Genomic DNA, 23,998 nt, shown 5'->3' on the forward strand with positions numbered 1-23,998 from the left:
TTCTCTGCCACAGGGAGACACCTCACATATATATATTTGTGTGATTATAAAATATCACAAGATCTGCCTGTAGTTATTTTTTTACCATCTACACAGTATTGTTGAGAATCTGGGTATGTCTTTGCACTTCTACTCTGGGTTAGTGGTAGGGTGTCATTAATTTATATGTAGAAGAGATTCCCAGAAGTCAGTCAAGTAGTGTCAGTCCAGAAAACTGGCCTGATGCAGGTCTCACTGCAATTGTAATAAACTGTTTACAAACTCTTAGTACATTGGGAGGGGAAGCATGTCCCAACTCCTTTGAAGTTCTTTGTTCAGGGGAAATAAGGTGCGGCCACATGCAAATATTTTGCAAAAAAGCTTTAATTGCTTGCCCTTCTTGAGAACACTTCTCATGTCTATTTTTACTCAGCAAGTGTTTTCACCGGATCTGGTTGCTAAATCAGAGAGGCACAAAAAACAGAGAGGGGAATTTTTTTGCAAGCAAATGCCACTAAACCCATGTAAACTGTCTTAGAATGCATCTTGAACCCTGTGAGAAAGGGCTACTGCAGTGATTGAGAAAACTTCCACTTCATGTTAACCAGGGCCCTAATGCTGAGTCTTCAGGTTTATTTTACTGTAGCATCTGTGGAGACTGTGTCAGCTGAACTGGGAGCAGGATTAGGCTCGTGATGTTCACACAGAGGAGTCCTGAATTCTTCTGTTCCCAGCAGGTGTTCTCTTAAATGCCTTCCTTTTACTCAATGTCATGTTTCAGAAGTGTGTGTTTCCCTGCAGAGGAACACCATTGCCTATGTGATATACAACGATGAGATCCCTGAATCTGACTCCAAAGGGTGGAAAAGTGGACACACCAAAGGTACAGGGAGTGTCCCAACCTACTGTTTTCTCCTTTCTAAAGTTACGGATAGCATCTACTTATCTGTTTGTCTACCTGCATAACTAAAATTCCTGCCTAAAGCAAAACTGGAGAATGATTTGCATGATGTGTGGTTTGTTGTATAGTTACATATGCTGCAGCTTCTGTTTTGGTTTTGGTATGCTTTTGCTGTGTGAAGGATCTTAGGGCTTTTGGACTCTTTGTTTCAAGAGTTGAAACTCATACAGATTCTTTTAGTGAAGCACATTATCCTGTGCTTGATGGGAACAGCAGTACAAGATGTGAAGGGAAAGACACCCTCAACATATACCCCTCCAAACTCTCTGGGGTAAGAAACTGCTGCCAAGATCATGGTATGCAGTTACAGAAAAACACAATTTAGATACAAACTTCGGTGGAGGTCTAAATGTTCCCTTGAGGAAGCAGATGGGGTTTGCCCAGCCTGTCTTGGGTATGACCACATTTTGCAGGGCTGTATTTTCAGGCTGCAGCAATGGGGACAGCTCAGGAGCCACACTCCACCCTGGAGTAGCCTCCTGAGGGGGGAAGTGTAGCCCATCTCTCTGCTGCTTACACATGGAAGAGAATTTGCTCTAGAAGAGAAGACACAATGTTGACAGAATCTGTTTCCCCTTATCCAGCGAATATATGAAGGGAGGGAAAATAAGCATTGGAGAGAGGGTCACAGTCAGAACTTTTGAAGACAAAATTTGAGCAGAGGGAGGTTTTGAAAAGATTTTTTTTTTCAAATGAAACATGATGACAGTTTGAGTTAGTCTATACAGGAAAGAATTGATGCAATTTTAATACAATATTAGTGTCTCCTATGATCCATTAATCTACTCTAGAAGCAGTTTACTGTAGGTATTAACATGTTGAACTGTGAACACAGCTCTATTGTCTCAGGGCTTTTTCGTCCTTTTTTTTACAGGATTTCTGCTCTTGGACAAATCACAAGGCTTCTGGGTAATTCATAGTGTGCCTCTGTTCCCTCCCATCCCTGAGGATGGTTACGGGTATCCAGCTACTGGGGAGTCCTTTGGACAGACGGCCCTCTGTATAACCTTCAAATATGACCAGTTCACTGAAATAGGTATGAAAAGCTTTGCCCTAAGAAAGCCTTTGTCCCACCACAGCTCTCTGATTGCTTTCCTTGAGGCTTCACCTCAAAAATTCATTGTTCTTGACTTTTGTTGTCAGATTATGAAACCAAATGGGGCCTGGAGAGAGCATTCTTGGTTTCAGTTATGTTTATCCAACGATTTCCTGTGTGAATGTGGGAAATTTGCTCTTCCACTCGGTTTCCTTCTCCCCATGGGGATTATTAGGATAATAATAGTCACAAGTGCTTATCAAGGGTAAATTAGTCTGTGTATACAAAGTGCTTTGGAAACACAAAGTAGGATGATTAATAATTTTTAACAGTAATAGCTCATTCAGCTACAATCACCTGCAGTTCTAAAAATGTAAGGCAACTACAGCTTGAGCTGAAGGAGTAGCCTTTACTCATCAGAAATATGAAGTATGGAATAAATATCACCTAGAATTTCCCCAGATATTTTTTGCCACAAAAATCACTAATACTGAATACATAAAAAAAACCCAACCAAAACCAAACAAACAAACAAACAAAAAACACAAAAAAAAACCAACCCAAAATATATACCTGTAAGATTCAGAACTATGTGACAGTGATAACTGGTACTGGAATCCTGAAAAGAACTGTCAAAAGGCATTACAAGAAGTCATGCTGGCATGCTCCTTGCCGCTCTTCACACTGTTTTTTCACTTTCTCAGTTACAAACCTCAAATCCTATTAATGAAGCACACATGCTGTGCAAATTGCCAGGGTGGCCACACCTTAGAGCAATCTAAACCAGGTTCCTGTTTGTGGAAACACATCTATGAACGTGTTTAGGGAAAGAGGACAAGAAAATGAGATGCATACACTAGTGCTTTTCCTGCCTCATCCTCCCAGCTTCTGATAATGTGGTTCAGATTTCCTGAGCCAGAAAGACTGGAATGTTCCTGATGGACTGGTCTTCCCTGAACTCATCTAATGAGCCCATTTGTTCCCTAGCTCTTTATGATATCCATGGCAAGGACTTCTACAGTTAAGCTGAGCAGTGTTCAGAAAAGTGAATTTCTTCTACAAATTCAATCCAGATGCTGAAACTCAAGTTCTGTTCTCCCTAAACCCAAACTAGACCCTTGGGCAGCTGTTCTGTTTGCATTTGGCAGCTGTAACTGACTGGAACCACTTCTGTAAATACAGACAGGTTTGGATTTACACATGCTGTCTGAGTGCTGTGTGGCTGCACAGAGGCTTGAAGATGAGCACGGGTGGAAGTGGCAGTGGACCAAGACCACCAGTTATCAGTTCTGCTAAAAATGAGGCGTGAGTGGAAAAACCTGAGCGTGCTCTCCCAGCCAGTCTATGTGCTGCAGGGCCACCTGGAATACAAAGCAATTACACATATTTTTGGTTGGTAAAATAAGATACTTTAATGCCAAACTCATCCAGAGGTAGGCAGTGAAGATTAAGAAGGACTTACGTTTCCTTTCCAAGGCAGAACTTTGCTCTCTTGATTGCTTTGCTTTAGCCCATTTTAATTCTGCATATGTTCATTTCTGTGGGTTTTTCTCAGACCAACAGATGTTGAGTTATAATCCTGGAATCTACAGTTGTTCCATCCCTAACATCTTCCAAGCTGATCTCCCAAATCTGCAGAAGCTCTGTGCAAAGTCCAGGCTGCCCGTGGCCCCCTTGCGCCACCTCACCAAGCTCCAGTCAGCTCATGGGGAAACCTTCCTCCACTTTGCAAAGTCACACTCATTCATAGATGGTAAGGGAACCTGTTGCTCTATGTATCACACATTCTCAATTAATTCTTAATATATTAATTAATATATTCTTTGACAATTAGTATTTTCTTTGAGGGGAAAAAAAGAAGTTCAGCTTCACAAATTAATGAAACAGAGGACAAGGAATGGTGTCCCATCTTAATGTTCTCTCAGCCCCACAAAGCAAAAAGCTGTCTAGTCCATCCTAAGGTGTTCAACAATGATATTTTCAGAAAATTTATTTCCTGTTATTGAACGATAACAACAAAGAAGAAATATGGGGCTTGAATCATCTGGGGTCTTTTTGTTATCAAGAAGATTTGCAATTTTTTTGTCCTTTCCTTTTTTTCCTGCTGGTTGTTTGTAACAGGTTTTCTAGAAGGAGAAAAATTAGAAATTAACTTCTGAAACCAAAGTCAAAATAAGGGGAAGGGGCAAAATCCCCTCTGGCTGACTTCATGCATTGCAATGAAAGGAGCGTAATTTAGATGATGTTTTTCAGTCTATTTTTCAATGAAGGAAGATGAAAGATTAATTTCACACACCCTGTGTTATTCCACAGATATCTATGTGGCCTGGATAGCTCCGGAGCTGAAGACTGATTTGTTGGCTGAATCCTGGCAGCGTTCTGGCCAAAAACTTTACTCAAATTGCTCTCTCGATTACCACGTCTACAACATAAACCTAATAGGGATGCCATTGAATTCCACCTTTCATTCCATTAATGATCATTCCAAATGGGCTGTTTCAAGGAAATACAAAGATCAGTGGACCTGCATTGGAGACTTAAACCGTGCTGCTGAGCAGGCTTGGAGAAGTGGTGGGTTCATCTGTACCCAGAATGAGCACATCTACAGTGCCTTCAGGCACCTGGCAATCCACTACGAAAGCTGCACTGATGCTTCCACAGGGATATAACAGACCATTCCTCCCATCCAGCACAGCCCTTATTACATAGAAAGTGTGTGCAATATCTGCCTTAAAATCTATTTCCTCTGTGGAAAACAGCCCTGTGAGTTGCCAGATGTGCTAGATCGTCACCTTGTTAGCTATAAAAGCAGGTGGTGTGCAGGTAAATGGTGGCTGGTTTGCTCTGGTGTGGGACCCAGAGGCTCTGTGTGTGCTGGGCTGTGCTCTGCTCTCTGCTGGCTCCTCACCATCCACGCCGGGATGGGACAGGATGGGACAGGATGGGACAGGATGGGATGGGATGGGATGGGATGGGACGGGACGGGACGGGACGGGATGGGATGGGATGGGATGGGATGGGACGGGATGGGATGGAATGGGATACGATGGGATAGGATGGGACGGGATGGGATAGGATGGGATGGGATGGGACAGGATGGGATGGGATAGGACGGGATAGGATGGGATGGGACGGGATAGGATGGGATGGACAGGATAGGATGGAATGGGACGGGATAGGATGGGATGGGACAGGATGGGATGGGACAGCATGGGATGGGACAGCATGGGATGGGACAGCATGGGATGGGACCCTGTGGCACGAGGCTGCACCAAAGCACATCACTGTGGGTGCCCTGCACAGGCACCCCTGCAGCAACTTGTGAGTGGGGCTGCACATGGAATGGGAAGGACAACAGAAACCCCTCTCCTGAGCTGGATTGTCAGGAATGGGCAGTTGGCAAGGGACAAGTACCCCAAAATGCCTCAAAATCACCCCGTATTTCAGGTGCTGTTGAGATAAATCACAGCATTTCTGCTCAGTTTGGGCTGAATCTCTTAAAGTGCTGATTAAATCCAGACAGGGAGATGAGTAGATCTGTGGATAGGAAGGCTTCATTTTTACGTGATTCATTTTTAGAGAATAAATGAGCTTTAAAGCATCTTTAAATCATCTATAACCAATAGCTTGGGAGTATTTCTAGTGCTTTTATTCATGTACAGCAATCTTATAAACAAATAAACATGTTCAAAATTTGAATAAGCAAAATAAGAGAAAAAACAGTCTGTTGACAGTCTCCCTCTTCCATCTGTATAGTTATTTGTGGTTTGTTACAATGTATATAGCTGCCAAGGGAAAAATCGAGACAATTAGGGAAAAAAAATAAAGAAAAGGGAAGAAAATATTTGAAGGAAGATGTTATTTAATCTACCTTTTCACATTACAACAAATGTGACTGTTAATTTTCAGTATCTCCATTCTCAGGCTTAGGACCTGAAGTTTGCATGGAGTTGCTGTAAAGACAAGGCTAATTTGGAAAATCCTGATACACTCTTGGGTTCAGATTTCAGAAGTGTATCTGCATTATTATGTTCCTAAATATATAGGGTTCTATCTCACTTGTAATTTTTTCCTGAATTGCTAATATAAACTCCAGTCTGAAGAGTTGGCTGTCCCACTAATATTTCTGGTTTGCTGTGTTCATAGTTCCTACCACTGGTTCTCCACAAGTGTCTTAAAAGGAATTAGACAGAAAGAAATGTCCCACAACCACAAGAGGTTGTCAAATAATGTATCAAGCCTTCATAATGAAGGGAACTGTGCAAGAATAGATTTCAAAATTAGCCTATCTGGATCAAAGGCAAACCCGAGTCTCATAGCTCAGTGAAAATAGTGTAGATAGCTTAGATATCCTGCACAAAGTGTTTTATTTTACTTTTCTCTGCCTATGACATAACATTTGATAAATAATTTGCTTGGTAATGCTTGTGAAATTGTTTAACATATACACCTTTCATTCTTTTGCTAGCTGTGGTCGAGCAACACCTTTTGTGGCAGCAAATATTGCCAGTGACACAGAACACTGTGCTGTGGGATGGTAGGGCACCACTCAGATAAGCCAAGATAGAATTAATCTCTCTTGCCCATCTTTTCATGGCAGACACTAACCTGACCTGCCTGTCTGAGCTCTGGCATCCTGCCCGTAGGTTTGTGTGCACATGAGCTCAGTGTACAGGGCTGGCCAGAAACCCTCCACTGAGACAGTGCTGGTGAGGCTCCCCAGTGCATCAGAGAGCACCTGCACCTGTGGTACAACCTGTAATTATGGTATTTTCAAATGCTCAGCCACAGCCTTTGGATTCACAGAGTTGGAGAGCAAAGAGTCTCTGTCCCACAGGTTGTCACAGAAGTGTTGCCACAGCCCTGCTTCCCAGGCTACAGGTCACCAGTTTGTCACTTGACTTTAAGTGCTGATTGCTGTTCTTAATTATTTGATCAATTGATAGCTGGCATAAGGCTAGACTACTTAAGCATTTACTAGACTAACTTAAGCATTCCTCTTTCAGTATACCCAGGACTGGTTGCCTCCATTTTATACCTGAGGAGGTATAAAGAGCAGTGGGAAGGTGCAGAGAAACAGCTGTACCACACAGCAGTACAAGCACCTCGATATACAGAGGTGTGGCAATAAACAGGCTGCAGATCTGGTTCTCTCATGTTTTAGCTGTAAACAGCTTTAATTCAGTTTTGCTATTGTTGTGTAACTTCAGTATTTGCATATCATAGTATTTCTGCTACACACCTTATGAAACATGGGCAGGCTCTTTGTTTCCCAAAAGAGACTGATAATCAACAAAATAAACCAAATTGGTTTTTAAAGGTTTTGTAACTCAAAGGCTTTCTGTGCAAATGCAAGACCATAAGCCACTTACTCAACCTCATATGCCCTCACAGCACGCACTGTGATCAATCATTAGTGTGAAATACTTTTTGCCTATTTTATATGCATATATATATGTATTCATAGAGGTTTTAAATTTAAAATACACTGTTCTTTTTTAAAATGCCAAACACTCAAGAAATACCTGCCTGTCCCAGTGATTCTGTGTTGCCCCTGCTGCCCACCATGATCCTTTTGACTGGGCAGGCTGGTTGCTGCAGAAGGGCACATGTGGCACAGCCCCTCTGCAATTTCAGGGGGACGTGCCCAGCAAAACTGACCCTGCAGGGGGGCACAAGCACTGGACCCTGGCCTGGAGAAGGAATAAAGCTGCTCTCTTGTCTGCAAACCTGGAGTATCTTCTCAGCATGCAGGTATGGCTATTCTGACCCTTGGGCTCTGTTCTAGTTAGACTAAATGAGAACATTTATTATACATGACAATTGTTTGCCGAGGGAGTAGGAGGGGCCAAAAGAAAACATTATTAATCCACTGAACATTACTGTGCTGCAGCCAAGTTTGTAACAAACACAACAGTAGGGATTGTTGTTTGGTATAAATTGCCTTGTAATCATTTCCACAAGCTGAGGCTCAGTCCCAACACGCCTGACATGCTCGCGGGGTGCAGGAAATGCAGATACAGTCTCTTGAAATACACGCCTGCCATTTGCATCTCCTGCCCTCACCGCTGCTACTGCCACCCCAGAGCAAGGGCAGGACTGCTCAAAAAGCCGGGATGATTTTTCTGTAAAGCCCTGTATCCCTGAGGATGCTTCTGTAACACTGTAACTGTGGGTTGGTAGGGCAGTGGTTCGCTGTCCTGGAACAGTGCAATTTTACACAGACTTAATGCAAGAGGTCAACGGGTTTGACATTGAAGAAAAGCTAAACATAAAAACAAAGTGAAGGCTTAAAAATTTAAACTATGTGAGGTTTAATTCCAGCTGGGCAATTACAACAAACTGGAACACAGGCAGAGGCATTGCAGCCTGAGCCCACTTCACAGGGCAGCCTCTGTGATGGAATTGCTTCTGGTGTCTCCACAGTGACTGAACGTACCCTGCGCTCTCGTTACGGGAGTGAGGAACAGTGTAGCTGCCCGCCAGCAATCAAAAAAAGCTTTGGGAGAAATTTCTCTGAGTTTTCCCTTCTCCAAGGCATGCTAACTTAGCCTGTTGCTTGGACTTGTCACAGGGGTCCACAGGCATCCTTCTGAACCAGAGCAAAGTCTGCTTCAAAGTGTGCGTGATGGCACTTTTAAAAGTACAGCAGTCCTGCACAAATTAGGTTTTGATCATTTGATCATCAGGAGGGTTTGACCATTTCACTGTCAGTAACACCCAGTATTCCAGCTATCCTTATCAACCACACACTGCTCCCCTCTTGGCACGTATTGTGCAGTTTTCTTCTCTCAAAAAAAAAACCCCAAAACCGGGAAGTTTCCAGTAAACACGTCTAACGTAAGTGCCTGTGTCAAACAGGGCTTCCTCAGCTTCCCTGCAGCATGAAGGGAGAAGGTTATTTTTACAAAGACATATGGGCCTCTCATCACTCTCTTTTGTTTAAATGTACACAGTCCTGGCTTCTGACAGTAGTGAAATGCTCAATAACATCATTGTGAGAAATGTTTTCAATGTATCAAACCATCCTTGGCATTATTAGCATAGTCACATAATTATCCATGGAGAAACTTACACCCATATGTTAACGCCCATAAATTATTGTGTGAATCTCTTTTATACCTTTCTTTTCAGTTTCTGGGAAAGATACATCACTGGGTACTTAATATAGCAATTGCTTCAGAAGGTGTAAGCTGCCTGTGCCCGCGGTGAAATGTTCGGGAGGCAGAGTAGTGCTGGCAGCGTCATCTGAAAGCTCAGTAAGCCAGAGCCTAACTGTGCTCAGAATGTGATGCAAGAATATGATGCACCTCTTTAATTTCGCAAGAGATTTCTTAAAAAGACAGGAATTTAAAAACAAGGACGAACAGAAACTGATGGTAGGCTAAGTGTGAAAAAACACCTTGTAGGGAACAAATTCTTCATAGTACAAGGCAGAGAGCCTGATCTGAAATTCCAAGCTGGGATAGCAATATCGTGTTTTCTAGATATCCTGATAGCCTGAGTATCTTAGCCGTATCTGACACTTTTCTATTTAGACTGCAGGTACCAGATTAAAGATCTAATCTGCTGAATTTTCTCGTAATCCTTACAAATTTGGCATGAAGGCAGTAAAAGAAGTTGTGTATGAACCCAGAAATCAGTTGTAGCACTTTCAGATCTTGGCCTCAGACAGCATAATCTAACTTTTTAATGCAGACCCATTGTATGCTTATCTTTAGGGTTTTTAAATTATTTATCCCAGTATTACAAATATGCTATTCTAAGCATATGTGATATGTTCATTTTACTAAAACTGTTAAATACAAAACATTAGGACATGAGAAATATATCTCGCTTTTTATAAGTAGCTGTGTTACACTTTTACTCAAGTGATTTTAGTAAGTCCTTTCGATTTTATTTTTTTCATTTGCCTTTGCTTGACATTTCTTCCCAAGGTGTCTGGTGACTATTCTGATTCTTCTGTAAGAGAGATAAAAGTAAGGAACATTCTTCCCCTCCTTTGATCGCTTTGCAGCTTGGGAACTGCAAACCCATACTCAGATATTCAATGCTTACAGGAGCAGAGCATAGTATTTAATGTTGCATGCAATTGCTACAAGTGGTTCACTGTAGTACAGTAGTTCTAGCATTGCCTAATTTATTAATCATAGAAATGTTGCATGCAAATTAGCCACAGAGTTGTGCATCATAATACAGTAATCCAAAAATCTGTCTTCACATGTATTAATGCTCGTAAATGATGGATATCACACTACAGCATTACATGGTTTCCCCATTACATTCCAAAACTTGCCGAAAGCTCACTAAAAGCCATGTTACCGAGTGGTTTTGTTCCTTACTTCTGGCTTTCTAAAGTGTGAGAGTATTTAGCTGCAGGGCATTTTTGTGTCTTCCTTTTCCCAGGGTTCCTTTTTGGGCTAACATTCCGCCAGCCAAACATCAAGATTTCTCTTGCTGTAGTGCAGTTTAAAAAAGTATTTTTGCACTGGTATGAGTATGGTCAGCACCACTGTCCTCCCCTGCTCTGAAAGCTGCTCTATTTCACATCCTGACCTTGTAAATCCTAGGCACTCTGCAAGGGAAATCTGCATCTTTTCCTCTCTTGCTTTCTTAATGCTCCAAATATTTCTTTCAGGAAAGTCAAGGTGAGAATAAAGGAACTGACAATGTTGCATGGAATATTTTGCAAAAAAAAGACCATGGAAGAATTTCTGCACAGCAAATAGGGATAATCTGTGCAGTTGTATCCCCAGCCACTCACCAACTTGTCCTCCTCTTACTGTCAAAAGATGGGAAGAAACAGAGAAATGGGAGCAAAGAGAGTTTGCAGGAAAAAGGGAGAAGAAGGAATAAGACAACTGAAGGTGAGCAAGACAGAGAGAGCAAGGGAAGAGCAGAAGGAGCATTAGGATTGTCAACACTAAGGAGGTCAGAGACCTTGAGTGTGATGACAGAGAAACATTAGGAGTTAGCTATGCAAAAATCCAGCTTACAGGATATTTAATTTACTATCATAGATATTTAACATTTATCCATTTTACAGATACAGTCTCCACAGGCTACACCGTGGAGATAAAAATGAAAGGCATAAACTGAAGTGACTTAGCCAAGCAGTACAAAAACACAAACCAAACCAACACCCGAGAGGAAGTTGCGCCCTCTCTGTTACCAAACTATGAGAGGTGAGGTAAGGCAAAGTCAAAAGCATTAAATAGGTAAAAGTAGGTGAGAGAAATTCATAAGCTAGGTTAACCAGTTTGGACCACACATATTTGAATAAGATGCTAAACCACTCTTTTAAAAGAAGGAAACTACGATTAAGGTTTAAAGCCAATACAAAAATACAATAAAAACAAGAGACGCAAAACATTCACAGGAGTAACTGCAGATCATTTCATTACAGCTGGTGATGCTGAAGTGAGCTGCATTCATTCTTGGAGTATTGAGAGAACTGCAGGCAAAAAAAGTAATACCAGTACAAAAGAAAATAAACAGAAAGTACACAGAGATAAGAAAACTGATGCCTTTAACACTTTGCTTTGGGGATTATTATTACAGATATATTTACAGCATGTGGTCTATTATTGTCAGGTTAAAAATCAAGTTTTATTTAGAAACCTCCCAAGCTTTATGTTTTTTTCAGTATCATCTCTGATCCTACTTTGCTCTCCAGCACTAAACAAACTACCACTGGTCTAATATAGTAGTTTCTCACTGCACGTAGTGTCAAAATCAGTAAGTATTCCCAGGTATTACTTACTGTCACTTGGCTCATGGTGGCTGTTTTGTCACCTCCCGGTCTTGGGTCCCACAGAGGAATAGTGGCAGTATAGAAGCTGTAGCCCTATAAAAAGTGTCATGTTAATATCAGAGGAGGAGCTAGCCATAAGGGGTTGGCTTCACAAATGTAAATATTTCATAATTTATTTAGCAACGTGGCTTTTCTTTTTCCCCCAGGCAAAAACTTTAATAAAGGAATAGGTCTGCTGCAACAAAGGAAATAACAGCAAAAACAGAGACAAGGACACATCCTAACCCCACTAATATCAGCAGGAATTTACCTTCATCTTCAGTGGGAGCAGAACTTCAAAGACATGGGAATCACCCATAAAACCTGAAGGGTAAAATCTGAACCTTCCATAGTCTATGACACAAACTGTTTAGAGGTGGTAGCATAGTCCCGACATGATGAAAATGTCCCTAGCAGGAGTTGCACTCCTTGGCCTGACCACGGCCTTGTCCCCAGCACTGCCAGGCTGGCTGTTAGCACAGACCTCAGAGAGGTCTCATGCACAGGCAGCGTCTTTGAAAGACCTTCTCTGAGGCAGGACTACACAGCAGCTGGCCAGAGATGAACTTCCTTTTGGTGGACACTGTCTCTCTTTGTTTATGGCTACACTTTCAGTGCCCAAGTCAGGAAGAAGTGATATCCCCACCTTTAGAGGTATATTTTTTTTTTACATCTCAGTAACTTAAGATACTCTTTCAAGGCCTGTCTCTGACAGAATGAAGGCTGAAAGCTCTATCTCCTCAGTCCTACTTTGTGTTGTTAGAACTGAGGAAGATGGGCTGTGTGGATATAAAGACTCTTTTCTTCTCTAGGGAGATTTAAGATCTCCCTAGAGGACTAAGAACATCTTCTGCGTGCACACTGCTTGCTAAATGCTGTGAATGTGGGAAAGCCAGGAGGAGGGAACTCATTCCTGAGTACCTCTGCAGGTCTTGTTTTGGTACTGGCACCACACAGCAAAGTAGAAATTAAAAGAGCAGAGATACCATTCTTCTACTAACAGCAGAATTAGTTTCTCTCTCTTTCCTTTGGATGACTCCTTATGCTTCTGTTGCTGGGAGCACATAATGCAACACGGCAGCAAGTCACTGTACGTGTGGAATGTACAACCTGGAGAGGTTGTTACACCCTCAATGAGTGAGTTTACCTGTTCCTCATGGTACTATTTTAGCTTTGTGAGAAAAAGTACCCCTCTGTCCTTCATTATTCCTTGGTCACCAAAATAAGTCTGACAACACAGACTCTTTCAAATAAACCAAATTCCAAAGAATGGTAGGTGTTTCAGGAAAACAGCCCATGTAAGTGTGTACCCTAAGGCCTCTCCACTGATTTCAAATTCTATTTCAGATGTTTCTTGTGGCATCTGCAGCACCAGACCATTGCAGGCTGTATCAAGAAAGCAATGGCAAACACTTTCAGAAAAGCACCTTTAAAATAAGTATGTTTAACATATGCTAGTATGTCTGTGTACTATACAGCAACGATTTTCAGTCCCTAGGTGTAAAGACATTAGTGTAAGATTAGTAAGTAACCTTTAATAAAGCCACAAATATGACTATGAAATAGAAATTCATGCATATTTTCCATACATTTAATTTCTTAAGGAAGCCTCTGCCTCTACTGGAAAATTATAGGGAAAATTCAAAACCTTTGCTCTTTGCAAGTCAGACCCATGTTGTATGTCAAAATATACAGCTGGGCTTTTTTGAGAGATTGCTCAGGGCCCTGCCATTACAGAGAACTTGGGATTTCAATACTTCTTTTAAAATAAAATGCAGTATTTCTTTAATGCTAAATTCCTTGGATTCCAGTGTCCTCACTGTGAACAATCAGCACATTTACAATCAGTCTAAGAAGTGAGGAGTGAAGCATGTGGTTTGGCTGCTTTCAAAATCATATGCTTTTAAAATGCTATTTGAATTTGTGGGTTTAGCTTGGTAATCCAACTGAAATGACCGTCAGCTTGACAGATAGGACAGTAAAGGTGAAACACAATATCGCAGATAAGAAACTAATCTGTATTTCATGGTTCCCATCTTCTCTGGGTGTATGAGCCCAGCTCTTTGTGGGATCAAGTGACACTTAAACATAGCACTATTGAGCACAACTGGTTTGATTATCTTTGTTAAACTGGTGTGGTAAAGGCAGAGTGAAACCGAGCGGCTTCGTGGCCCTCACCGCTTACACCATAAGCAGTGTCCTCCCTAGCAAGGGAAGTTACAAGGGCTAACAGCATCTGAGGTAAGTCCAGTGTAAATTAAATGTAGTGTTGCGTAAAGCATGACAATGAGGTCAACAGAGTAAAAATTAGAAGAGCTAAACTTTAGATAAATTTATGAATGCACTGTACAAATTAATACATATTTGTGCAAAGTATTCGGGAGAAGAGAAATATATTTCCTCTGAAAGGATGCAGGTGTGGCTACTGCAATGTACCAAGGAGATTAAAAAAAAATCCTGTTGCTGTGTTCTTGTTGTGTTTGAAGTAATAATTAGAGTTTGGCGTCAAGTTTGAATGATAACTATTACTTTCTTCACACAGATTTTCTAAGCTTGAGAGACCAGTTTTCAAAAGCTCTTTAGAAGAGTTATTATGTTACAAGCATTACTCCGACATAAGAAACTGAAAGGATGATCAGAAATACTCAGGGTGAGTCCTGATTTTTCAGTATCTTCTCAGGATTTGGCTTCAAAAAGGAAAGTCAGCTTTTCTGACAGTAATCTATCATAATTAGAAATAAAAATGATGCAGTTGGCAAGTTCTCAACAGCCTTCGAAATCGGACCTAATACATTCAAAGGCACAAGCCTTTAAAATATTCCACGTGTAGACACTGTTAGCTAATATTCTCAATTAGAATGCATGCTTTTGTTCTTAAAGAAAACCACCCATGCTATTTCTTTTCCTGCTGATACAGGTTTGTATCTGTTAATGCTTTGAATTTTCTGATTTGGATACTCCCAGAGGGAGTAATTTAAACTCCCATAGCACTGTGTCCCAGATAGCTCAACACTGAAAAGCATTACAGTAAGTCTTGCATATGGCTGTATGAACATGCTACATATGAAGAGAAGCTTACACCTGAGGAACTCTAGTACTGGGAAATAAAGTATTCAAAAGTGAGGAAGTATAGAACTACGTTTGCCTATACAACTTTGATTTGGCCTGTGAATGGCTATCCTTTACAACTGGACCATCTTTTGTTTTGTGTACAAAATCTACAGCTTTCTCAGATAATGTGTAGAGGGTTTGCTGGCTTTTGATCCTTTGCATTAAGCGTGTCGTCTTCTAGTTTTATTTATTGCTCATTATCCAGCTCCATCCCAGAACTTAATTCTGTCACAGGAGTTTCCCAGAACTTAATTCTGTGACAGAAATTTGATACGTCTAGCTGAAAGAACAAGTGAGAACAAAATTTTAAATATCAGTCTCAGCCTGGATAAAAGCCTGGAAAATTATACATTTAGTTGTTAAAAAAAAAAAATCTGGAATGACATGCTGATAATCCTCGACAGAGACCTGCAAAGAGACTACAATCCTCTGAGCAGTATATTCTACTTAAGCTAAGTACAACAGAACTTGCTATTGATAAATAAGTTGTGTGCAGGATCCAGAGCAGTTTTGTTGGGATCTCCAGCAACGCCATCACTCCATCTCTCAATGATTTTGTGGTTGGCATCATATCCACAATATCAGCTTTGCAGGTTGTGTAACAAGCTAATGATGCCAGCCTTAAGGAAAAACATGGAGGTGCTTGTGGGATGACAAAGTTCCACCACACAAATACAGTAAGAAATAATTGAGATTAGGTGAGGCTGCAGTCAAACATGAAACATTAAAATACTGTTTACAAACAAACATAGAGCCAATTAAACTGAATTTATGTAAACTATTTAATTAGCAGATTAGAAAGCCTGATGTTACCTGTGTGATCTTCTAGTCTGACTTCCGGTATAATGGAGAGCAGATTTTCCTGAGCTCATTCCTGTCTGAACTAGATTGTATCATTTTAAAGGAGAAACATACATGTTGATATAAATATCAACAGAAAAATTACCAGAATTCTGGGTAACCCTCTCAATGATTAATTAGAGGTAACTATAAATTAAGATTGCAGATCTGGGATCTTTGTCTCCCAGAGCTAAGGCATGGATTTTTAAGCGGATATTTACAACACAAAATGGTACATAAAGGGCCCCTATTAACCTTCTATTTGATGAGCTAAATAGATGGAACTCCTTGAGCCCCATATTAGAAGGAGAGTATCCCTTAATCATGTCTCATCTCTCTCCTATGAAATCCTTCTAATTTTTCATCACTTTATTTGAATTTAGGACCCAAACTCCATTTACAACATTCCGCTTTTCCTTGCATTGGTGCCAGATACAGATGAAGTATAAATCTCTCTATTCTTTCTCAATATTTACTTGCTTGGGCAATCAAGAGTTGGCTTCCCTGTTCTAATCACCACATCAGAGACATAGCAATTGGGGTCTATTAGTCTCCAATTGCTTTTCAGTGACTTTGCTTCCCAGCAGAAGACTCCCTAAGAGATTTGCTGGGCCCTTGTTCTTTCTAGAACATATGTTCTGCTTATTTATTTGTATAAAGCAAAAATGCTTTCACACTAATTTTGTAGGAGAATAAGGCACAAAGGGATGTATCAGAGTTACCATGAAGTATCTGTGAAGAAAGAAACTGAGGACAGGACAGATCTCCTGAATCCCATATTGGAAGTACTGCACATTTCCATGGGAGGCTGAATTGCAAAGGCCACGGCCAGATGCATTGTCAGCTGATGGATACAATCCCAGTACTGGACTGAATGCTGTAATTTCTTTCCAGGTGTATTTAAAACTCTTCTGGTTCAATAAGAAAGCAGGGCTTGAAGCCTAACTCTCTCCTGCCAAAGGTAGCCATGCCATACCTTCTCTTTCATAAATAATCCCACACAAATTTAGGAAATAAAGTATTTTCCCAAATGGGAGAAAAATATGATCAATTTGGAAATATAGACAAAAGAAATATTTTAGCTAATCAATTTAGCCAATTCTTCCCTGTCAATTTGTACAGTAACTTTTACTGAAATGGTGCTTTTGATTCTGTCCTCTGTCTCCTACTGCAGGGAACAAAGATTGTCTCCAGCATCAGTCTGTGTTGGGTAAAGTACCAAACTTGTTGAACCATGCAGACCAAGCAAAAGAGATCCTGTGATAAAAGGTCTAAACTTAAGAGCAGATTTCACTATGAGTTTAATTTCTTTGCTCAATCAAACCCTGTGCACCAGACAGGATTGGCTCTGACAAGCTTCTACAGAAAAATGATACCAAAGAGACTGAAATCTAGGCCACAGCTACAAATAATTCTTCGGAAGCTCTCTGGATTTCCTGGAGGGCAAGGTGTGGCTCCGTGTGTGGGAGGTAAACGCTGGTGTTCTTCTGTTAGTAGTAATTAGGTGCAGCTTGAGTTTCATTAATAAGAGCTACATTTGCATGCTGGAAAAAAAGCTTATCTGACACTGGGATTATATGTTACTAGCTAAATGCCTTACGTTGTGTGTTATCTTTGTTATTTTGTAATTAGCACTTAAAAATGTCCATAATATTTTATCAGCACATAAGAAAAAAAGTTCTGTTACTGAGAGTTTATAATATAAAAGAGAAAGAAATCTCCTGGTAAATCTCCAAGTTATCCTACCAGTCTGTCTAACATTTTAGAACCACTTCTTGCATTAGCATTTGTTTTTATTAGCTTTAGTCATTTTGCTTTTGATATTGTTTATAATTACCGCCAAATGCAAAAACAGTCTTTCCAGAAATTTACCATGAACACCCAGCACTGAAATATCAGTCTTAAAGATTTGATAAACCAGTAAAGAAACAGAATCTTAATGGGGAAAAGGGCTGGGTAGTCTTAAATGGAAGAGATACTGCAATTCTAGTGACTATTCATCAAAATCTAGTGATGCAAACAGGAAAAAAACCAAACCTGTAATGTAGCTAAAAATGCCTGTTAAATTATTTTAAAAGTCCATTCGTTGCAATGTTCAACCCCATACCATATGAATATTATGGCAGTTATTCTAAAATTCTTATAAAACACTTGCAAGGGTTTTTTACTCTGTTTTGAGGTTTCATAGCATCACAGGTTTTCAGGCCAGAAGAAAGCACCACGAGTCTCCAGCCTGACCTTTTACAGAGTACAGGTGGCAATTAGATCAAGTGATGTGTACATCATTTCTGGTGGAGATAGAACAGTTCCTTTAGAAAAACAATCCATCTTCTTGATTTAAAGATTTCAAGTGGCAAGGAATACTTCCCAGGCCTATCAATTTATTTTTTTCCAAGGCTTAGTTAGTCCAAGGGGTTCTCTCTATGTTTTGATTTTGTTTTGTAATCAAAAAATGGCTCAGCGTTCAAACACTACATCTTTTAAAAGATTTGTCTTCTAAACTGAAGATTTCTATGATTATTCTCTTTATTTATGTAATTCAGGATGAGTTAGCGCTTCTGTAATTCATTGATGGGCTTGAGATTAAGGTTTTGAAGCCCCTGTAAGAAGGGTTTCTAGATGACAAATCATAGACCGGTTAACCAGTTTCTCAGTTTTTGTCTCAGGACATGCTGCTCCCCCAGCCAACCCCTACTGCTGCAGTGCTCTGCACGTGCATCCACATGGACAGCATTGCTGTGTGTTCTTCCTTGCTTTTCTCTATTGCTACTTTTCATAGTGCAGCCCTCCATCAGAGAGCTAAATTACGTTTTTCTTTCCTAGCAATATTAGCCTGCACTTAGCTATGCTAAAATACACATTGTTCAATGTGGACTAATTCCTTATCACTTTACAACATCTGTTTCTTACACAAATATTATCTTACAAATTTGTAAAATAACTAATATCTGCCTCTAGCTATTTATAAATGCTTCTCACTTACTAATAATGCCAGGTAGAAAATGATTCCTGACTATTTTTTCCCAATTAAAAATGTGAAGTATATACTCAGGACTAAGTGTAGTATAGCCAGACACTGAAATGTGTTAAAATATTTAAGCAATATATATTGCTTATTCTTGATAGCATATATGTTGATACCACGAAGTTAAGAGTGATCTGCAAGGGGAACAACAGTTTCACTTGACACCTTTTACTGTGTAACAAAATAGTTATACTTATTTCTTTAGTACCTTTAGTAGCACAGGCAAATTGTGTTGCAATAATTTTGGACAAGGAGAAAATTCTTATATATTTGGGGGCAACCTGCATGCAGAAAAAGAAGCAAAATTATTTGCTATACCAAGTTCTATTTATTTCAGAAAAATTATTCCACTACTGTACAAATATGTCCTAATGTAAAGTAACAGAAATTTAATAAATAAAATGAAAACACAAAGTAGTATATTCTGAAAAATATCTGGCTAGAAATGAGTCATACTCTAATCTTGGATAAACTCCTTTTTCCCTCCGTGAAGGAATGTTTTACTAAGGCTGCTCAAGCTATTTTTTATTGCCACCAGCAGAGAGATACAAGCACCACTTCCTACAAAGAAAACCACACCCCTCAAGAAACACAAGTTTTTCTGCATACCCACATCATTGATGAAATGTTGCCATTGTCCCTTTTACAGGACAGTTCTTTGGAAAAGGATAGTGATCTCAGAAGCAGCACAAGGAATTCAGCAAAATACCAGGCTGGAAACAGTAGATGCTTCTTCAGTACTTTGCCATGGGTAGCTATTGGATAAACTTCTGAGAAAGTGTAATGTATCGAATTACAATTTTGTTGTTCAAAGAATTTCTATTTGGGGAAGTATTCCTGTTTTCTCCACTAGGCACTTGAAACTCCAGCAACCTCCATTATATTTTTTTCCCCAGCTAATATACAATTAATGCATTATCTAGTAGTTATAATCTACTAACTAACCAGAAGTGCTGACAGACACAAGTAAATCAAACACCCAGTATCAATCAGGCTGATCTGGTTATCAGTTTAAGATAATGGCCAGCTGTGCCATCTTGCTAAATCCTGTGGGAAGAAGTTACTGTAATGTCGGTTGTAACTACATGGTTACTACTGTGTTGACATCTGTACATAAAGCAACTGTGAAATAATTTTTTAAACTCTAATGAGTTTAAAACTCAACAGTCATATGTAGCAGACTAGGGAATTTCCATAATTTTTAAATAATACATTTGCAAGGTTTTTTTGCAACAATATCATGTAAAATGCCTTCTTTTTAAAAATGCTCTCCTTTGCTTCATTTTTCCTGAGATTAATTAAGTCTTGCTCTGTCAGGCTTCCAAAAGCTTTGCTTCTTTTTCTTTCTCACATGCACATACACACACGTTCTGATGTTTGACACAGACATTTGAATGCATCACTGATTACTGCCCTTTGCATGGTACAGCAAGAGGGTACACCAGACTGAACTGCTGCACCTTCAAGAAGGGCAGGATGGGAGACCCAGAGAACTACAGGTCTGCCAGCCTCACCCCTTTCCCCAGGATGACTCTGGAGCAAATACTCCTGGAAGACATTTCCTAGCACCTGAGATACACAAAGGTGAGTGAGAACAGATGGTGTAATGTGGCTTTACTAAGGGCAAACCTTTGATGGGAAGACTGGCTCAACAGAGGAGGAAGAGCAGTGGTTGCTATTTACCTTGACTTTAGGGAGGCCTTCAGCATGGACTCCCCCAGTGCCCTTACAGTCAATTTGGAGAAATATGCAGTGGAAAAATGTACAAGGTGGATGGATGGGCTGTGCAGTAAAATGGGTGTTGATCAGCAGTTCTAAGTTCACACAAAAAGGTGGCTGGTTACTACTGGTGTCCCTCAGGGACCCATACAGAGGCCAAAACTCTTACTGTCCTTATTAATGGCCTAGACAAGGTAACAGAGTGCACTCAGCACATTTAGGAATGATACCTTTGCGGGACACGGATGTCAATAGTCTGGAAGATAAAGCTGCCATTCAGAGGGGCCTTTGTTGTTTTTTTTTTTTAACATTGTTTTGTTTCTTAAGCCTAGGACTTTTTACACAAAAGCATGAAGATTGTAAAGATATTCTCTAAAGCAAAAGCATTAAAGAATGAAAACTAAGAAAATTTCATTTGGTCCTTATTCAGCCATAGCAAAATGAACTTTTTTGGACACTCAGTCTGCATTTCTCATTTGCTGGGTGGTGAACTTGAGATATGTGGAATCTGGTATCTAGAATGATCCTGAGCATGGTGACATTAATTGTGAACCTAATTGAATATAGTTGTAGTTTAAATGCATAGTGCTAAATATTCACCAAATAACCTCTGGTATCTTACACTGGGCATTCTAAATTCATAGATATGTTTAATAAATTTTGTTTTGACAGAATTGTTTAATTTTCTCATCCATATAATGGACATCATGCCTTCTTTCCAATAAGCACCTTAATGTTTGTACACAGCTCAGGTACTGTAAACAAAAGTAACCCAGAAAAGCATATGAAAATAATTATTTTTTTTTGTGTTAAGTAATGGGACGAGGGCAGGCATTGAGAGCACATAGTAAGATCCAGTGTTAATTCTAAATGTTAAATAATACCCAACTTTATCATGCATGATACCCATTTTATCCATTAGAGAGATTGCCCTGGGTGACTGAAAACACTGAAATTAAAAGACTAGATCCACTAAGGAATGAAAGCCTGTAAGTCTCAAACATATGATCCTGAAAACTACTCACGCAGTTCCTGTGTAGGCACCTTGTAATTTTACTTTGCTCCCCTATGAAACGCACCCCTGGAGAAACAGCTCTGGGTATGCCTAAGTCTGGGAACAGCTGGAAAGAGCTAAGCAGTTTAGCATTTATTTTTTGCTTACGCCTAGCTGAGTAAACAAGAGGCTTTTCTACAGTAGAGATAACAGATGGCTTGGTACAGTATCACATACCAAGCATCACAGGCCTAGGATCTCTACAAAATACAATTGCAGGCTTTCTCTCAAAAAGTGATGGTATAGACGTCCATATTTCATAGGACAGCATATTGTGGTGGGCCCATGTCCAGCTCTATCCTCAGCTGAAGAGATGTGGGCTCAAAGACAGATTTCCCTGCCACAGGGAGTGTCTCCCACCACTCTGACCATTCCACCCTGGTGAGACCATATTATCCTTTCTTCACTGCGCAAAAAAAACCCAACAGAGCATCAGGCCAGGAGCATAGAAGGAACTGGAGTCTTCAGCCCACTGATGAGGGCACACAGACACATAGAGACTGAACCTGATCACAACCCATTCTCCAAAGCTTTTTTCTGCTTTGCTGTGTAACTTTTTAAAGTAAACTACAGGGAGAATATTGAGACCTGACCAGGAGTCCAGTCTTCATCCCTTTCAGGAAGAGAGTGCCCCAGCCACTAGCTCTTTGGTCCAGCATTTTCTGTGTATCTTATTCTGCACACAGCAATAGCTTCAGCTAGAATGTAACGTAATGGAAGAATGAAGACAATTCTCACCTCAGGAAAACCTGCAGGCTTGTGGTTTGATTGTTCCACTGAAAGGTAAGATGATAATCTCCAGAGGCTGGCAAGTCCTGTCCTCTGTATCCTACTTAACTTTTGAACTACCTGTTAAGGAAAGCCACTATCACTAACTTTGCTACACAGTTCGTGCTGTTAGGCAGTCCCTGGGAACACCTACCAGAGAGAAGCTGCGAGTGAGAGCTTGAAGAATGTTTGTTTTGAGGGGCCTGGTAAGGCTCAGACAGGATCAAAGCTGTACTAACTGCTCTGCAGTCTCAAGGCTGAGGTGTTTACAGGCATAACAAAACCAGACCTTTGGGGTACCACTTCATTATCTACACAGCACCATGAAGAGATAGGAGAGCTAGCTTTGAATGCAAGGATCAGAAGAGTGCCTTTGCCTTGGTTCAGTACTCTGCTCCTGCCAGTTGGCCTCCCAGGCACTGCTCAAGGACCCCCTGCTGCACAACACTGCCAGGCCCCAGCTCATGCTGCCCCTCCACATCAACTTGTGCTGTCAAATGTGTGAGCCCCCCTGACAGCGGTACACAGCACTGACTTCAACAGCTCAGGTAGATCCTTCATCACCAGTGTTTGGAGGGCCTAAGGATCCTGCTGAAGGTTTTGAGGGCCATAAATGTGGGCCTCAACAAAGCTAACCCTTGAGGGAACCCTAAGAAGTCACCTCACTTCTTAGTGATGTTTTGGTGTGACCTCGTGTTCCTTGTATTGCCTCTCTCCTCACCAGTTTTATATCCATGATAATACTGATTCCAACTGTGTGATATTGGACATTTAATCCTCGAGAAAAATCAGTCACTTCTCCCTTGTGCTCTACTCTGCTAACAAACACCAAGAATTCTTAGACCAGAAATACTGCAGAAACTGTACTCAGATTCTTCTGATCTTCAAATTACTATTACCACTTGGTGGTTTATCTGTTTTAAAAACAATCACAAGGAATTCTGGCCCACTGATTCCGAGGGGAAATTGCATTTGCCTTGTTAACAAGGCAATGTAACAACAGTCAAAGTTAATAATTTAAAAAACCCCACATTTACAACAGGTTTTTTAAAATTATTTTTCAAGTAAAAATCAGTATTGTGTATAAAGAAATAAAAAATCCAGTGTAGGGCATATGTCTCTTCTAATATAGACAATGGTTTGTTTGGTTTGGAGCATTGCATTTTCTGAGGCATTTTGTTCAGTATAATGGATCTTGAAGACAAGTAGTATGTCCTGTCAACCTTCTGGTAATGAAATTAAGAAAAACAAAACAGGAAAACAGCAAAATGTTGGTTATTACTTAAAAAAACCCACCCCCAAAACCCTGACAAAAAACCCACCAAAACGGTTCTCTAATAATTTATTGAATTCAGAGGCACCTTACCCCCTTTTCTCACTTCTGTCTATATTTTCTAGCTTAATTTCCTCTCCCCAGATGAATTTTTGTCATTTCAACTTCATAAATAATTTTTTCAATTGTTTGAAATGACAGGACAGAATACAAAAAAATAGTGCTCTGTTGATACAACTCAAAATGATGCTTCGCTACTGCAGCTGGGTCAGTGGTAATTTACAGAAAGGTTTTCTCCAAAATTCCTTAGTGCTGACATGGAATGAATGTCTTCATTCATCACTCTCCACTGGAGAACTTGTTGGTTTACACAAATTAAAGCTACCCATTGGGGAGGGGTGTTTGTTTTTTTGCTTTTAGTTGGTTGGTTGGTTGGTTG

The 23,998-nt window shown here is 40.3% G+C and overlaps 1 protein-coding gene and 1 long non-coding RNA gene across 9 annotated transcripts in view; both read left to right on the forward strand.

Moving 5' to 3' along the window:
* DNASE2B (deoxyribonuclease 2 beta) overlaps positions 1 to 4,727 on the forward strand; it is a 32,349-nt gene extending 27,622 nt beyond the window's left edge. For both annotated transcript variants that reach the window (XM_027683243.1, XM_027683244.1), the window contains exons 4-7: positions 781 to 862; positions 1,815 to 1,976; positions 3,532 to 3,729; positions 4,290 to 4,727. In XM_027683243.1, the coding sequence (XP_027539044.1) occupies positions 781 to 862; positions 1,815 to 1,976; positions 3,532 to 3,729; positions 4,290 to 4,645 (798 nt within the window). In that variant the 3' untranslated portion in view covers positions 4,646 to 4,727. The remainder of the gene's footprint in view (positions 1 to 780; positions 863 to 1,814; positions 1,977 to 3,531; positions 3,730 to 4,289) is intronic.
* A 480-nt stretch (positions 4,728 to 5,207) lies between these two features.
* LOC113967575 lies at positions 5,208 to 20,864 on the forward strand. 7 transcript variants are annotated; one of them, XR_003534218.1, is made up of 8 exons: positions 5,208 to 7,730; positions 10,615 to 10,843; positions 11,023 to 11,166; positions 11,937 to 12,100; positions 14,312 to 14,419; positions 16,409 to 16,681; positions 16,895 to 17,189; positions 19,395 to 20,864. It is a non-coding gene; the product is annotated as an uncharacterized LOC113967575 (long non-coding RNA). The 7 variants fall into 7 exon arrangements; XR_003534219.1 differs by having other exon boundaries at positions 16,615 to 16,681; XR_003534217.1 differs by lacking the exon at positions 16,409 to 16,681 and having other exon boundaries at positions 19,395 to 19,525; positions 20,175 to 20,864.
* The last annotated feature ends 3,134 nt before the right edge of the window (positions 20,865 to 23,998 follow it).

The sequence above is a fragment of the Neopelma chrysocephalum genome, unplaced genomic scaffold (genome assembly GCF_003984885.1).
Source record: "Neopelma chrysocephalum unplaced genomic scaffold, ASM398488v2 Primary Assembly neopelma1_64, whole genome shotgun sequence".
In the NCBI taxonomy this organism is placed as follows: Eukaryota; Metazoa; Chordata; class Aves; order Passeriformes; family Pipridae; genus Neopelma; species Neopelma chrysocephalum.